The sequence below is a fragment of the Merops nubicus genome, unplaced genomic scaffold (assembly GCF_000691845.1).
Source record: "Merops nubicus isolate BGI_N331 unplaced genomic scaffold, ASM69184v1 scaffold4514, whole genome shotgun sequence".
Lineage (NCBI taxonomy): Eukaryota > Metazoa > Chordata > Aves > Coraciiformes > Meropidae > Merops > Merops nubicus.
This window is the reverse complement of record NW_008604725.1, coordinates 51557-66701: the sequence shown is the minus strand read 5'-3', so window position 1 is coordinate 66701 and position 15145 is coordinate 51557. Positions and strand designations below refer to the sequence as shown.

The following is a 15145-nucleotide window of genomic DNA, read 5'->3' as shown; positions in this document are numbered from 1 at the left end:
GGCTCTGACTTCCACCTCACTGTGCTGCTTCGTGACTGGGACAAGGGCTCAGAACAATGTCAGTTGTTTTCATCTCTCTCATTTACAAAGAACCGTTTGCACTTCTGGATAGAGTCCAACTTCTTTACCGTTTTCTTATAAAATACAAAACCATCATAATGTAGAAGTACCCATGACTTTTTTATGCGTCCCATTTAGGCCACAGGAAAAAAAAAAAAAGGAAAAAAAAACAGCTTAAGAAATAGGAAATCTGAACTAAATTTGTTTAAAAATTAATCAAAAAGTGCCATAGGCTACCTAGGAAAAAATGTAACTGCCAACTAATTAACTCTGCTGTAAGTTATGATGCATATAATATGTCAAATCAATTTCTATTTAGCAATTATAAGCATTTAGAATATGCACTTCAACATTGGCTATAAAAGCTTTGATCCTAGCTGCTTCAAGAGCTTTAATCCTAATTTAGCAAATCTTTAATATGCTAAAAGAGACAAGACTGGCCTTAAACTATTAAATATAGAATCTTTGAGGCCTTTGCACAGGAACTAGGAGGGCAGATGCAACAAACACTGAGCATTGTATTTTTTGTCTGTATTTTTCTTTTGTTTGAAGTCTTATTTCCTTCCATGAGATTTTCCCTCTTCCTTTCTTATACTCCTGTGACCTATTTCTGCAAGTCAGGATGCAGTTTTTTACTGTATGTATGATTTTCTAGGCTTGGACTGCAGGAGATCCTTAGCTTCTTATTTTCAGATTCTGGATATGAGATCGTTTTCCTGGACAAGTTTCAGTTATCTTTTCCTGATTAATTTATTTCAATCAGATTCCACTATACACGTTATCCTATCATATCATATTTATGGCAGTGAACATATCAATGTCAAGTACTTCAGTATAAGGCATGGAGAAAATCTTTAAATATAGAAACCATGCATTTTTTATAAACTGGGTCAGCTTAGTCAAACCTTCAGTCACCTCATGGTTTTTCTTTATTGACAGTATGCTAAAAGTAACACAGAAGTGCAAGGCAACAAACATGTACACTAAACCAACTGATCGATCAATCACAAGCATAAAACCTCTTCTCAGTCTGAAAGAAGTGAGAAGGATTTGGAATAGAATCATTTGGGTTGGAAAATACCCTTAAGACCACCGAATCCAACTATAATTTACCCGAACATCTCTTAGGAAATAGATGTTTTTTCCTGAAGAGCCCAGTTTTGGGGAACATAAAAATGCTATGAAAACACTTTTTTTTTCCTAATGGTGAATTAATGAGGTGTAAAATTCAGTGGCCTCAACAGAATTGTATGCAATTATTGATTATAAGGTCATTTTAAAGTTCTTCAGAAAGACACAGATTAATATGAGACTTGTTAGCAACCTGCACTGGATTTTTTGTATGAAGGACTGGTAAAGAAAAGATCTCTTGCAGCCTGTTAGCTAAAAAGAAGCTCAGCTCAGAGTTTTATTGTATGTGGCTGGCTGCTCATTCTCCACTCATCCCATTTAATGAATTCATTAGAAAGAGCTGGAAAGTCTGCAGCAAATACTTGGAGCATACAGGAATTTCCACGGGCTGGGTGCTCCCAAGCAGGTCAGGCAGCACTGCCAGCAGGTAAGGATGCCCAGCACTTTCCTTTGTGTTCCTTGGTTTATAACATTGTCAAACATCAATTTTCTTGTCAAGTGTCTGCTTCATGCAACTATTTGGCAAAAGACATGGTGACATAGGTTCAGGCAGTTCAGATAATGAGATTAGGGAGGGAAATTGCTGCTTTGATTATGTATAAAACAACCCCTCCTATCCCTTTTTCCTCCACAGGCCTTTCATTTCAGCAGGCTTTAGTCCATGCTTTCTGGAGCAGAAGGCTTTCTGTGCTGGGGAACAGACCAAGGAGGCAGTTGGACAGGACAGGCGCAGCCTTGGGGAGGCAGGCAGGAGAGCTGGTGATCGCCAGACCTCCTTAGAGACCCCCACCAGAACCAGGGCTCTTGACAGCACCCATAAATTAGTGAACCACGTGAGCCAATGACCACTATCTGATAAGGCACAGATCATATCTGCAGACCAGGGTGGTCTTATCCATGTTGGTCCTTGGGAACAGCTCTGAGTGAGCACATGCTGGCAGAGGTGGACACTGAGCTGGGGAGTGTGCTCCCAGTCCAGCAGTATGGACAACTTTGTGAGATTCTTTGAGGCCATGCCCTCCCACTGCTCACTTCACTAGCACGACTACTGCCTTAGCTTCCCACGGTTTGCTCTGTTACTTCCCATGGAAGTAACTGGGAACATAAAATGGGCACAAATTCCCACTGGTGCTGGCTAGAAAGGCTGAGGTCCCTGTTGAGATGGGGGGCCCATGTTGTGATGAAACATGTGGACAGCAGTGATCTGCCCTGGACAGTGACTGGCTAGAAATGACAATTTTTACTCATTTCATTTTGAAGGGTTTTCTACCTTTTCTTTTGGATAAAGACAGGCATGAGAGATCTGCCTCCACATCACTATGAAGTTCCAAAGAAAAGCACTCATGGATCTGCCAATGCAGGTAAGGCTGCCCATTTAACCTTAATTTTGTTCCAGACCCAGTCTCTAAGCACAGCTGGACTGCCTTCAAGCCTGAGCTGGGATTTTTTTTCTGAGCTTCCCTATGTGGACTTCTGCACAGGCAAGCTCAAGGAGCCCTGTAGGCTCCCCACTGCATGGAGATGGCCCTCGAGTGTTCCTCATAAAGCTCTCCAGGCCTTAACTCGGAGTCTCCAAGACAGCACCTTCCTATTTTTTCTAAGTCATGGCACCCAGAGGAGTATTGAATTGTTCCTACCATTTAGCTAGCTGAAGGGTGCTTAGAGATTACAGGTCTGATCGATAGCAGCTGTTAACACTCCCTGTCATGGCTATGTAAAGAGCTATAAAATGCTAATCAGAGCTCTCCAAAGCCCAAGCTGGATGTGTGAAATAGGGCAGTCTGGGATACTTTCTCTCACAAACAGTAAGCCACACCGACCCTCCCTGCCCCCCTTCCCCCCATCTCTTTGTTTCCAAAATCTCGGTCTTCAACATTGTCCCTTCACTAAGGTGATTTTTATCTATTTCAGTTCATCTTAATTGATTTCTTTTGGATTACACATCAGTCATCTGCCATGAACCCATGTTGTGCACAGCTGTTTTTCTAAGCATCTGTCCACTTCCATGGATGAATCACTGCCCTTTCTCTTGATCCATACTGGAGCCAAATCAGAGAGTAAACACCACCTTCTGCTGTCAGCTCCTGGGCTAATGCAAACTCATAACACAAACTGCAGCTGGACTGACTTTTCCTTACCAGCCTCTCCTCCAGACAAGCCAGCTTCTCTGAAGCAGCAGCTTGTTTGGGTTCAAATCTTCCCTCATTGAAATACCCACTCAAAGTCTTATTGCTTGGAGGAGTGGGGGGAAATGATTTGGATCCTTTCCAGCTTGTGTGTCCTCTACCTACCCCTAGTCTAGAGTAAATCGTGCTGCAGACTTGCCACAGCCTGAGTCCTTCTCATGTTAAGAACAGTCCTCAGCAGTGCACAGGAATTGGTCCTTTGCTCCTAGATATGTCTGTTGATCCTGCATGTTTATTTGAACCCCAGCTGTATGGGCCATAGACCTATGGTTTTCAGAGGGTTATTTCACCCTATAAACAGCCAAACAACTGCACAGCCTGGGTTATTTTGGGTTTAGTTTCCATTGCCACACATTGAATAGTAATAACCCAAGAATTTCCCTCACCTTACAAAGCCATTGTGAAGACAGACTAAAAGTGGCTGGCATAGACAAGCTCACAATGCTTTTAATAATTCCTCCCCTGGATGCAAAATAGAAGGTCAGAGATGGAAGCTGAATTTAGAGGGGGAAGGGCAACAAGCACTGTCCTTTATGTGTTTGGAATGAGATGGTGCTCTATGAAAAAACATAATCTGTCATCACTTCAGTAGACTACCTGTTAACATTTCATAAAGGTCAATCTACACTCACACATAATATCTTAATTTGCGTATTTGCCAGCTCTTGATTGTCAACAGTGTCACCAAATGGCTTATTTCAATGATGTTCCTTAGAGAAATACTGAAAGTAGAATGAAGCATGCATTAAGATAGCCTCAATAACACCATAAGACATGCAGAAAAAACAAAAGGTAAGGTTTTTTTTAAAAAAAAAGACTTGCTCAAATTGAAAGCACTTTTGTTATTTTTGGTGTTCATATACAAAGGCTTGGTTGTTGAGCTACCACAGGTACCAAGCTGCAGACACAAGGGCACATCACTGACCTGAACGTAGCTCCCTCTTTCCTGTCCTTTGTCCCCTTTCCAAGCAAGGGCAACCTTCCTCCACTTTGCTCACCTCCCAACAGGGGTCTCTAGGAAACAAGACTCCTCCCCAACTTACCAAAGTGGAAACATAACAAGATACCAGGAGCCAGAATTGGCCAAAGGGACTTCTGTCACCTTTTGGCTTCTCAGGAAGGCTTTCTGGAGAATGGAGATTTCTGATTTGAGGTGTAGGTCAATGTAACACACGGCATTAAAATGAGTCAAAAGTAATTCTCCTGTAGAAGATATATAACCTAACAAGAGCTTTGATAGTCCCTGAGTTTCAGTACAGCTAAACAGGAGGGAATTAGTTTAGACCTCTAGTGCTCTGTCTGCAAAAACCTACCAACATTCCTCTTAAGGAGGAAAGGTCTCTGTGGGCAAATTACATTCATTTCCTTAATAAATAAATGGGAAAAAAAGAAAATCCATTTATGAATAAATTCAAACAGTGACTCTTTTCCTTTCTAAACCTACTTATACTACTAGCAGGTGATTAGTTTGCTAGAAAACATTGGAGGAACACAGTGACTACTTACAGTCACAGATCAGACATTGCAACAGAGTCAGTGCCAAAACGGTTACGTACATTTATTTCTAACAATCACACATTTTCTTGATTTAGGATTTGTTTCTTATTTGAGGTTTGAGAACTAGCTTCTGGCAGTAACAAGTAGGCAAATGATCACCACCTGGCATACAAAAGAGGCTGTCAAAGCTGCCTCCTTACCTCCTGCAGAAACTTCTCGCTCATCGGACCGAAGTGATGGCCTGCAGGCCTAATTCCTGACACCACCAGTCCAGAACTAAAGAGTCTTGGCTTCTGGAGGTCAGGTTTAAATTTGTCATACAGGATGCTGGCAGGCTTCGCCTCCCCTCCATTGGAGGCCTTCTGCTCCACAGAGATGGGCATGGCACACGCAGGGCTGGCGAAGGGCAGCCCTGCCGCCGCAAACGAAGGGTCAAGCTGCTCTATTGAACGAGGGTTTCTCCTAATGTATGTGATGATTTTAGGTCTCACGGGTTTGGGCCTGGGTATGGCAGGTTTCACCTCGATACTCTCGTCCAGCTTTTCACTGCAGTCACTGTCCACACCCGCCTTATCTGTCAGGGAGCCCTTGGAGTGGACCAGGATAGGTTTGGGGATGGCGCTGCTGCAAGCAGTCTTGATAGGCACTTTAGGGGATATATTTAACAACTGCGTACTGTCAGTGGGAGGTAGGACTGAGGAGGGTGACAGTTTGTCAACATGAAGTGCATAAAGGTCCTTTAAGTTGCTGTTTGATAGCATGGGCTGACTATTAGCATCCAGCGTTGCCACGGGGCGCACAGCAGTTGGGACACATAAAAAGGCATCAGCCTTTGCCAAAACGTTACAGCTCTCTGGTGCTTCCTCCGGAGGATGTTTCTCTGCGTTAGCTGTCTTTTTGCTTGGAACTGAAAAGCTTGAGGTTTCCACATCTCTGCTGTGGTTGTCAGGCTGTTGGTTTGACACCGTCTCTGCACTGTGCACTCCATGCTGATCTGAGCGATCAGAAGCAAGCACAGCAGCGTCCTCAGCGCTTCCTTTGACTAGCGTTGGTTTATTCTCGTTAACTTTCAAGAGTTTGCTGTCAGGTAGATTAATGTTATGTACAAGAGAGATCTGTTCACCAACTGTTTCAGCACAACCTGTGTCAACTTCATGTAAATCTTCATTTTTTCTGGGTGTCACTTTGCCATCAGATTCACTACTGCTGCTGAGTGGAAATATTGTTTCCACTTCTTTGTCAGTAAAATATTCCTCACCAACGTGGCTAGCTGCCCTGCTGCCACTGTCATTGTTTCCTCTCCCTTCCCCACCAATGATGATGTTATCACTTTGCAATTTGTCACCAGGATAGGTTACCATCTGGCTTGACAGTGGATCCTCTACTTTATTACAGGTGTCTTGAAAATGAGATGCCTGAAATGTTGATGTGTCAGACCCAGAGTCTTTCTGTTCCTGCACTGATGTATTTTCATCTTTTTGACATCCCTGGAACTCTACAAGCATAATTCTCTCAATCTTTTGCTGACATGTATTTTTAGATTGTAGAGATGGTACAGTCTTAAGCTCCACTTTTTTACTTTTATCACCCTGACCCAACTGTGCTTCTGATTTACTAGCAATCTCATTGGGCTTAACAGCTAAATGTTGAGAATGAGAAGTATGCAGTGTGCTTTCAACGTTAACATTTGGTATGTTTTCTGGTTTACTTATTTTCTTGCTCCCTGAGGTAGACGGTTTGGAATAAAATACAATATTTTCCTCTGAGGTATTGTCAAGCGGATGAAACACCATCCCAAGAAAATGATCCGTGGATGTTTTTTGTGATTTCTCTGTACTTCCTGTCAAATGGTGCGACCTGTCGATGGAGTCTAACGATGCAGAAAGCAGACGTTTACACGGCACGCGGCCAATGCTCTCTTTTGCAAGTGTCTCGGATTGAGGAGAGAATTTACTTGGTCTTCCCAAAGAAAGCCTTTTTATTCTCTCCATCTCCACAGTCCTGCATATTTTACCCTTAGAAAAGTTCTGGGTGAAGTCAACATCACCTTTGGAAACGACCTCCAGGCTGGCATCATTTGTGCTACATTTTAAATTGGACAGACTTTGTCCTCGGCTAATCCTGATATGCCTTGATACATCCTTAGCTTCGCCAGTCCTACAGTCTTTCCCCATCTCCCTGCTTGTGGTGGAGGGCAGCTTACTTTCCTGTACACTGGTGTGACAGGTCCGAGAGTCTTTGAAGGTCAGAAGTTTGCTCTGTTCTGTATTCAGATGAGTAACTTTCTCTGATCCTCCAGAGTGTATATTCCCACTCTCATCTGTCAAATCACATTTCTTAACATCCCTTTCAGTACTTTTAACTTTTGTCACAATTTGGTTGGCGTTGGTATCCCCCACATTCACTATGCTTTCATTATTATTTTTTATTTCACTGCAGTTGTCCTGAAGCTGGGTATAACATGACTTGTTTGGGATTAATGAAGCACTCATTTTGAAGCTTCAGGTGACTGTTCTCTTGGCAGTCCTAGTTATTGAGGAAGTTTTTTTTCCCCTATCGGGTTAAGTATTATGCATGCTTCGGTTATACATTTACATTATAAACTGGTAGAAAATTCCTCACTGGAAAGCTTGGAGTTGCTTGTCAGAGTCACATTTTTGTGCTGCTCAGTTGTCTTTCATGCAGTCTCTGGACTTAGGAAATCTTTATGGTGTGCAGTAGATAAGTTCAACAAAAGCGAAATAGATCTCTCAAGGTCCTTCTGAAGGAGAGCCAGTTAATCCAGCCAACCTATGAGAAAAAAAAAACAAAACAAACAAACAGACAAAATTACACTGCTGTCAGGAATTGTGACAACTAAACCAAAGTTAAAACCAACAGCACTCCCAGGTACCTCCCTAGGAGAGAGCATTTTCAAAAACTTTAGATGTTTCAATCACAGCTTTGCTCCCAGCAAAGAAGTTACACAAATAAAACTGTCCTGCTTAGAAGGGTGGTTGCTACTGTTTTTAAGCCATGCAGATTTACAATGGGAAATAGGCATAAATAGCTAGGTCAGGATGGGACACCACACTGAGTGTCTAAGCACTTTCATATTGCTATTACAATGTCTTAAATACACCAAGAATTGCTATGGATGCATTTAAAGCACCGCTGTATAGACAAGCTATAACTAATAAAATTCCAGCTCCATTAGGGGACATTTATGGCTTTCTCTCCTTGCCTTGTGGAAATCACTGCTGTACTTGTGCTGACACCCCATTCCCCTTGACATTTCTTAGTCAAAAAGCAAAGAAAGCAAAAACTATAGCTGGAGGCCTGCAAAGATAAACTGTTTTTCTGAGATAGCTGAAAATGCGTATGTTCAGATATAAAGGACTACACACCAGTCTCAATCCTTTTGGCTCCCTACTATCTGTGGCTTTGGGGACACAGATTCTGTCCTCTATCACCTTCAACACGGTGGATAAAGTTCTGTCTATGCCATGACTAAATTCATTTTTTGTACCCTGTAAAGTACCCTGTAAGTTCATCACCTTCAACATAAAGAAATACAGACTTGGGAAATCGGAATATGCCCCGCAGTTCCCAAAAGTTAAATTCAAAGCACCTGCAATGCTCCTAGCTGTGCTGTGTAGGTTTCTAACCAGGGGCTCAAAGGGGCACTAATTAGAAGTGCTGATTAAGTCTGCTGCTCTGTCTGCAGCATCTGGGTGCAAGTCTGAGCCTGTATTTCTAACACCCACCCTGAGCAGGTCCTCCCAGCCTTCACATTGAGTTCAGCTCTGCTTACAACATCTGCCTCTGAGCCCAATCCAGTTTCTCTATACGGTGCACACATATGTTGGCTGAGTCTGAATTCAGGCTCCTGGCATAGCTCCAGCTTTTCAGCAAACAATAACTAATTAAATCAATTAATGAAACAGAACACAGTATTAAGCATTTCAGTACAACACCACAGAATTGTGTTATTATAGATCTCATTTGCAAAGCATTGTAAAGCAAGACTTTTAAACCAATTCCATGTTCTATCCTTATTCCCAGAGAAAAAGTAATTTAATACTTATGAAATTAAATATATGCATTATGGAGGGGTTTTTTTGTTCATTTCTTATTGTTCCTTTTTTGCCCCCAAAACCATGACAATACCAGAATTTACATATTATTCTGAAAGCTGAACTCTAAATGCTCTTCACTGGGCAAAGCACATCTGTTATCTGCTTGGTTAGCTAGGAAGGGGCATTGATGGGCTTCAGAAGCTGAGTTGAACCAGCTCATGTTTCTCCCTCAGCTGGCAAATGGCAGCTCTGTGCTACCAATAACGAGGGCCATGAAAATGATCAGAGAAGTGGGATACCTCTTCTATGGAGAGAGGCTGAAAGAGCAGGGGTTGTTCAGCCTGAAGAAGGTACCTTTGGTGACAACCTATTGCAGCCTTTCAATACTTCAAGGGTACTTAGAAGAAAGATGGACAAAGAGTTTTTACCAGGGCTTGTAGTGATAGGACAAGAGGTAACAGTTTTAAACAAAAAGAAGGTAGATTTAGGTTAGATGTAAGGAAGAAGTTCTCTGCCATGAGGGTGGCGAGACACTGGAACAGGTTGCTCAGGTAAGTTGTGGATACTCTGTACCTGGAAATGTTCAAGGCCAGGTTGGATGGGGCTTTGAGCAACCTGATCTAGTGGAAATTGTCCTTGCCTATGACAGGAAGGTTGAACTAGATGATCTTCAAAGATAACCCATTATTTGATTCTATGATTCTATGAATTAAGCAGAAAGTGCAGTGAGGAAAGCTTTGGTGAATTAAGAAGTTAGAGGAAACTCATCTTTCTTGCACTACATTGTACTCTCTCATCAAAAGTGTCACCTGATGGGCCAAAACTTAAACAGATTGTGGTGAGATGACCATGGCTGGCTTCCAGACAGCCACCCAAACTCATTCTCCCTTCTCAACAGGACAAGGGGAGAAAAAAAGATGAAAAAGCTCATGGGTTGAGCTAAAAGGAAGATCATTAACGGAGTACCATCACAGGCAAAACAGACTTCACTTGGGGAAAATTAATGTAATTTATTGCTGTTTGAAATAGAGTTGGATGGTGAGGACTAAAACCAAGAAAGCTCAACTTACTCCTTCATTCATGTCTCCTCCATCCTACCAATTGCTTCTTCCCTGCCATGTGCTTCCAGAAACATTAAACCTCTGAGTGCTATGGCAATATATATAAATTAGTAGATGATGATGTACATTAAACCCTAAGTACCATATCAAGCTGATGCATTTCAAGTGTACAAGTAGAGCGATACATTTATTTGCCACTTATTTTGTTCTTTAAATCTCTTACATGGGTTTAGAACAAAGTAAATTAAGGTGTTTAAGATTTGAGCATGGTGCTCAGAGGTCATTGGTTCCTTTGTTTACACTGGCCCAAATATGATTAGTAGCAGTGAAAATACAGTTAGTTTTGAAAAACAAAAAAAAAACATCATGGAAGAACACACAGTGTGTGAGACAGGCCATGCTGGTATGCTTCAGAGACCAGATGAAATAATTTGGTTTAACCTTGCTGGTACAAATTGATCAACATGAGGGTCAGGAAAGATCTATCCCCTCCCAAATACAGGGCACTGCACAACCTCAGCAGGCTGTCAGTTGAGAGTAACCTCTTAAAGCAGCCACTGCCAGCCAGAGGTACAGACTTCAAGTGTACGTGTAATTACATTGCTTTTAAGAGAAGGGGCAATAAAATACTGTCTAGGCAGAGATTAATCTCAGGCGGTGTTAGCATTGCTCCAGAGTCAGTGAGAAGTGACAAGCACTTTGGAAAGGTGGTTCATCTCATGTTAACACCTTTCAGGATAGACCCTATGCACCCAACCTTCCAGGTTCCTCTCTTCTGGTGACATCCAGTCTCAGATAAAAGATTCACAGACTTGAAGAACCCATTGCATCCTATCAATTAGCATCCATAAAACTACCTCAAAATATTTTCTTACTCTTCAGAATGTTCCTTGTTTAACTTCGTAATCTGCTCTACAGATGCTCTTACAATGTATACAGAGAATAGTAATTCTGCTTGAACATAAACCTCCCTTCTTCTATAGAACATACTGTCAGCAGAGGATTACTGCTAAATTAATATAAAAGTATAATCAAACATCTATGTCAATTAGTACCTCATTAATCCACTTTTCCCTGCTAAGAAATATAAGCTTTTGGCTTTGGTTACTGTGATAGGCACGTTTGAGAGTAAGATGGCTTTGTGTTACATTTGCGATCTTAGAAGACTAGATCATTCTTTTTAAAACAGGTACTATTTAAGAAGCTTTGGCTTGGATTCTCTGTAGGATAGTTTGTTTCACATGTCACTGTCCAGCAAAACTTCACTATGCTTTTTAGAGTCAGTGACATAAAAAGACTCAGCTGTGTCTGGGCTCTGTTGGCTCTTCCTCTATTTTCTGTTACTCACCTCTCTTGCCTGATGCTGGCTGACATACACACATCTAAAGTCACTCCCCGCTGTCCAGAAATGCTCTGAGATGATAGAAATGTGAACCTAACATGCTGACTCTTCAGATGCCCTCTTTAATGCAGGAGCAGGGGGTAAGAGGAGACTCAATCCCAGCAATGACAACACCTCACCACTTAGCAGCATCTCACTGGGGACCCTATACAAGAAACTTGTCTGCAAGCCTTAAAGACTGGACTTTGTATTATGTAAATCTTGATATGGGTAAACATTTCTTGATACTGTATAGTGCAATGTCCCCTTTGTATTGCTGAAAGTGGAAAATTAAGTCATAGCTCTCCATGTCACAGCATCTTGGCAGGATGCAATAACTATATTTGTGAAAAAAAAAAAAAAAAAACAAAAAACAAAACTAAACCAACTTTACAGGGTGTCATGAACAAGCTAGACAGTAGAATAAAATTATATCCATCAGACTATGATTAGCTATAAATCCTACAGGGAGAAGAAAAGTTCAAGGAGCCAGAAGCATAATTAAATACTTTTGTTTAACTTCAGCAGTATTAGGTTCCTTCTGAGATGCTGAGATGTCTATCTCTTAAGAGCCTCTATTCTAAACCTGTGCCTATTTAATGATGATCTAGGAAAGAGCTCCTTTAGAGTTCCTTCCCATCTGCTATTGTGGTTCCTCCCCTACATGCTGCTCCATCCTAAGATGCATTAGGCCAGCAGATCCCACCCTACCCTCTGGAGACACCAGGGAGAAAGTAAAGCTGAGCTGGATGATTTCTGCCCCTCAACACACAGCACGGACTGTGTCAGCAGAGCTCAAGTTTGTAAAATATAGCTGGCTGGAAAAAGAAAGCAGCAGCCTGCATCTAACAGCAGCTTTTTTTTGGTTAAACAAGCAGCATAGTTATATTGTTACCCTCAGTAGGCACCAAATAAAAGAAAACTAGTAAAGCATTACCGTGTTATTGGCTCTCTGTGTTGTTTTCCATTTGTCACAAAAATACAACAGTAGTAGTTATGAACTATGCAGAGGAATTACCAAAACATGTGGAAAAATAAAACTGGAAATAGAGTAAAAAAACCCTGAAATGTGTTGAGAAGTTTAGCTCCTGTATAAATATTTACTAACACAGGCTATCACAGCTGCTTACCCACCCCGGTACTGAAAGTCTAAAACCAGAATATTTAGGGCAAGATACACTAAAAGCACCTGTTTGTACTGGTAATGATGTGCATGGCTTAGGTGGATCGCTCTTGCAGTACAAAGTGGACGAGAAGTACCTAAATTAACCATCTGCCACCCAAGTGATGCCTCTTGCTATTACCATAAAACCAAAAAGTAATGGGTTTGTAAATCTCTGGAGCAGAGCCAGTAACCTGCAAATGATCATCCATGAGCTAGCAACTGCCCCATTGGCCACCCACTCCTGCAAAGTAGATGCTTTTGACCTGGTAGGGTGGTGGGTTGTACTGCCCAGGGATGAGGATCTCACAAGCTTCTGGCTGCGTGTGGGGACCTGCACACCAGCCCACTTTGTCAATGACTCAGAGAGGAGTCATGAGGTGTGATGGGGCATTTATCCTCCCAGAAGGCAGCTACAACTGCTTGATAGTAACTCAGTTGAAAGCATGATGTGAGAAGCCTCTGGTCATTTCCCTCAGAGGCTGTGCTGATCAAGAGCTCCAAGTTCACAAACCCCTGCAGCATCCAGGACAAGGGCAGAGCACAGCAGCACAGACTTGAATGGGACCAGCATCTCTGACTGCATTACAGCATCCACAGGCAAACTCCTGCAGAAACAGACCCCAAGAATGAAATACTGGCAAACAGGAAAAATGCTCCTTTGTCTGATCAACACAGCAATGGACAAAGGCGGATGGAAGTACATGGGGAATATATTTGTGTGAGGTGGGAAACAGATGTGGTTTTTACAGTCACTACAGAAAATTGGCATGACAAAAGCCTCCTGATATGCACAGTTGCCCAAGAAATGCCCCTGGGGAGAACTGGCAAATGAGCCTCAGACTTGCTGAGTCTTTCTCTGGGGGACAAGATACCACCACATCTGATGCCAGGGCTGCACATTGCCAGGAGTGGATGAAACAAATACAGTGCTGGAAGAGAAGGAGCAGGAATATCTTCTTGAGAAGCCAAATTCATAATGAAGAACTACTTCTAACAGTGATGAAGGTTGAAAGCTGATACTAGGACATTAAAAAAAGTGCCAATAAACCTCTTGGAGTGGGTAATTGAAAGTGGTGGAGAAGGGCTCACCCAGGCGTGTGATAATTTTGTTAATGTGATTTGGAAGGCTGAGAACTCCCCGATGGCTTCATTTCATAATGAAGCAGACCCAGCTGTTTGCGGAAATTACGGCATAATCTCATCATTGGCAGAGCCTATGGAAATGTTGCTGCACATCATGAGGACAGTACTTCATATAGACAATTTTCTGCCTTATGAGCAATTAAGACATAGGCAGTGAAGAGCAAATGTTAAGTTTTTGCATGCTGGAAAAATTATGGGAAGGCCGTTCTTATCCACTTGTAAACTGAAACAATTTGAAAGACCAGGTTGGATGGGGCTTTGAGCCTCCTAGTCTTGTGGGAGGTGTCCCTGCCCACGGCAGTGGTATTGGAACTAGATGATCTTTTAGGTCCTTTCCAAACCAAACCATTCTATGATTCTATGAAAATATTAGAGGATTTTGTGAACTGTTATTCTATAGTATTTCCAGAATTTCAGTATTTTTAATGTATTTTACAATCAATAAATTTTAGTCTTTTCATTATTTACATGATTACCTATTTTATTATAGAAATATAGTTATAAAAGAAATGTAGAGTAGCTAATGGGTTTCATATGCTGAAGCAACATATTTCAGCTTTATTTTTTATTCACCAATAACACTCCCTTCCAACCTAAAGGATTCTATGATTCTATGATTCTATAACACAGGATTTAGCTTATCCAAATTATTAATGACATTATGCTGGTTTATCAAACTGATTAGATAAAAATTACTATGAACAAAACAAATTTTGAAGATTTAGCTTCAAACTTTTCTAAATCAACCTTTCTCATTTTAAAGTTCCAAACAACGTTTCAAGATCAAACTTACTTCATGTCAACATTTTGAAGTTTTTAAATTACAAGTCAGGTGACACAGAAAGGTCATTCTCTATGCAAATGAGTATTTTATTTTCCTAAACAACGGGGTGATAACAGGCCTAGTGGGGGATTCTGGTCCTTGCTTTCATAGGCTTATGAAGAGACATTTCTTTTTCACTTTTTTTCCTTGGGCCAGTATTTCCCTTTACTTATAGTTGCCATGTCACATGAAGGATAACGTGCACACCAAATGTGCCAGGTATGGCCACATATCTGCATGGCCTCTTGCCAAGCTCCTGAGCTGAAAACCAAGCCCATGATGCACAAGATGGTGACACAGCCAGAGGACCACAGCTGAGAAGAATTCAACCCTGGTACTGACCACCACCACAGTCAACCACAAAATGCACAAATCAGAGTACAGCCTCATACTCTAGGTCCTGTGTGCTTGCTCTCTTCACTTTCTTTCCCCAGGGATTTCGGGCCCAAGCCTGTTACACAACACCCCTGAGAGACCCCTGGGAAGCAGTACAACTCCCTGTTTTCTGGAAACCACAGCCATCTGCATCATTCCCAAAAGCAGAGCCAAAGGTAAAGGTGCTAAAGAAAGGCTGTCCCCTGATTTCCCCAAGTGAGGGCAGCTGGCAGCATCTCTCTCCATGACCTGAATCAATAGAAGT

General features: G+C 41.8%; 1 protein-coding gene across 1 annotated transcript in view; it reads right to left on the bottom strand.

Annotated features, from left to right (window-relative positions):
* LOC103771784 (microtubule-associated tumor suppressor candidate 2-like) overlaps window positions 1-7366 on the bottom strand; it is a gene marked incomplete at its 3' end in the record, with an annotated part of 132547 nt that extends 125181 nt beyond the window's left edge. The window contains exon 1 of the mRNA XM_008939096.1: window positions 5075-7366. Coding sequence (XP_008937344.1) covers window positions 5075-7366 — 2292 coding nt within the window. The remainder of the gene's footprint in view (window positions 1-5074) is intronic.
* Between the last annotated feature and the right edge of the window lie 7779 nt (window positions 7367-15145).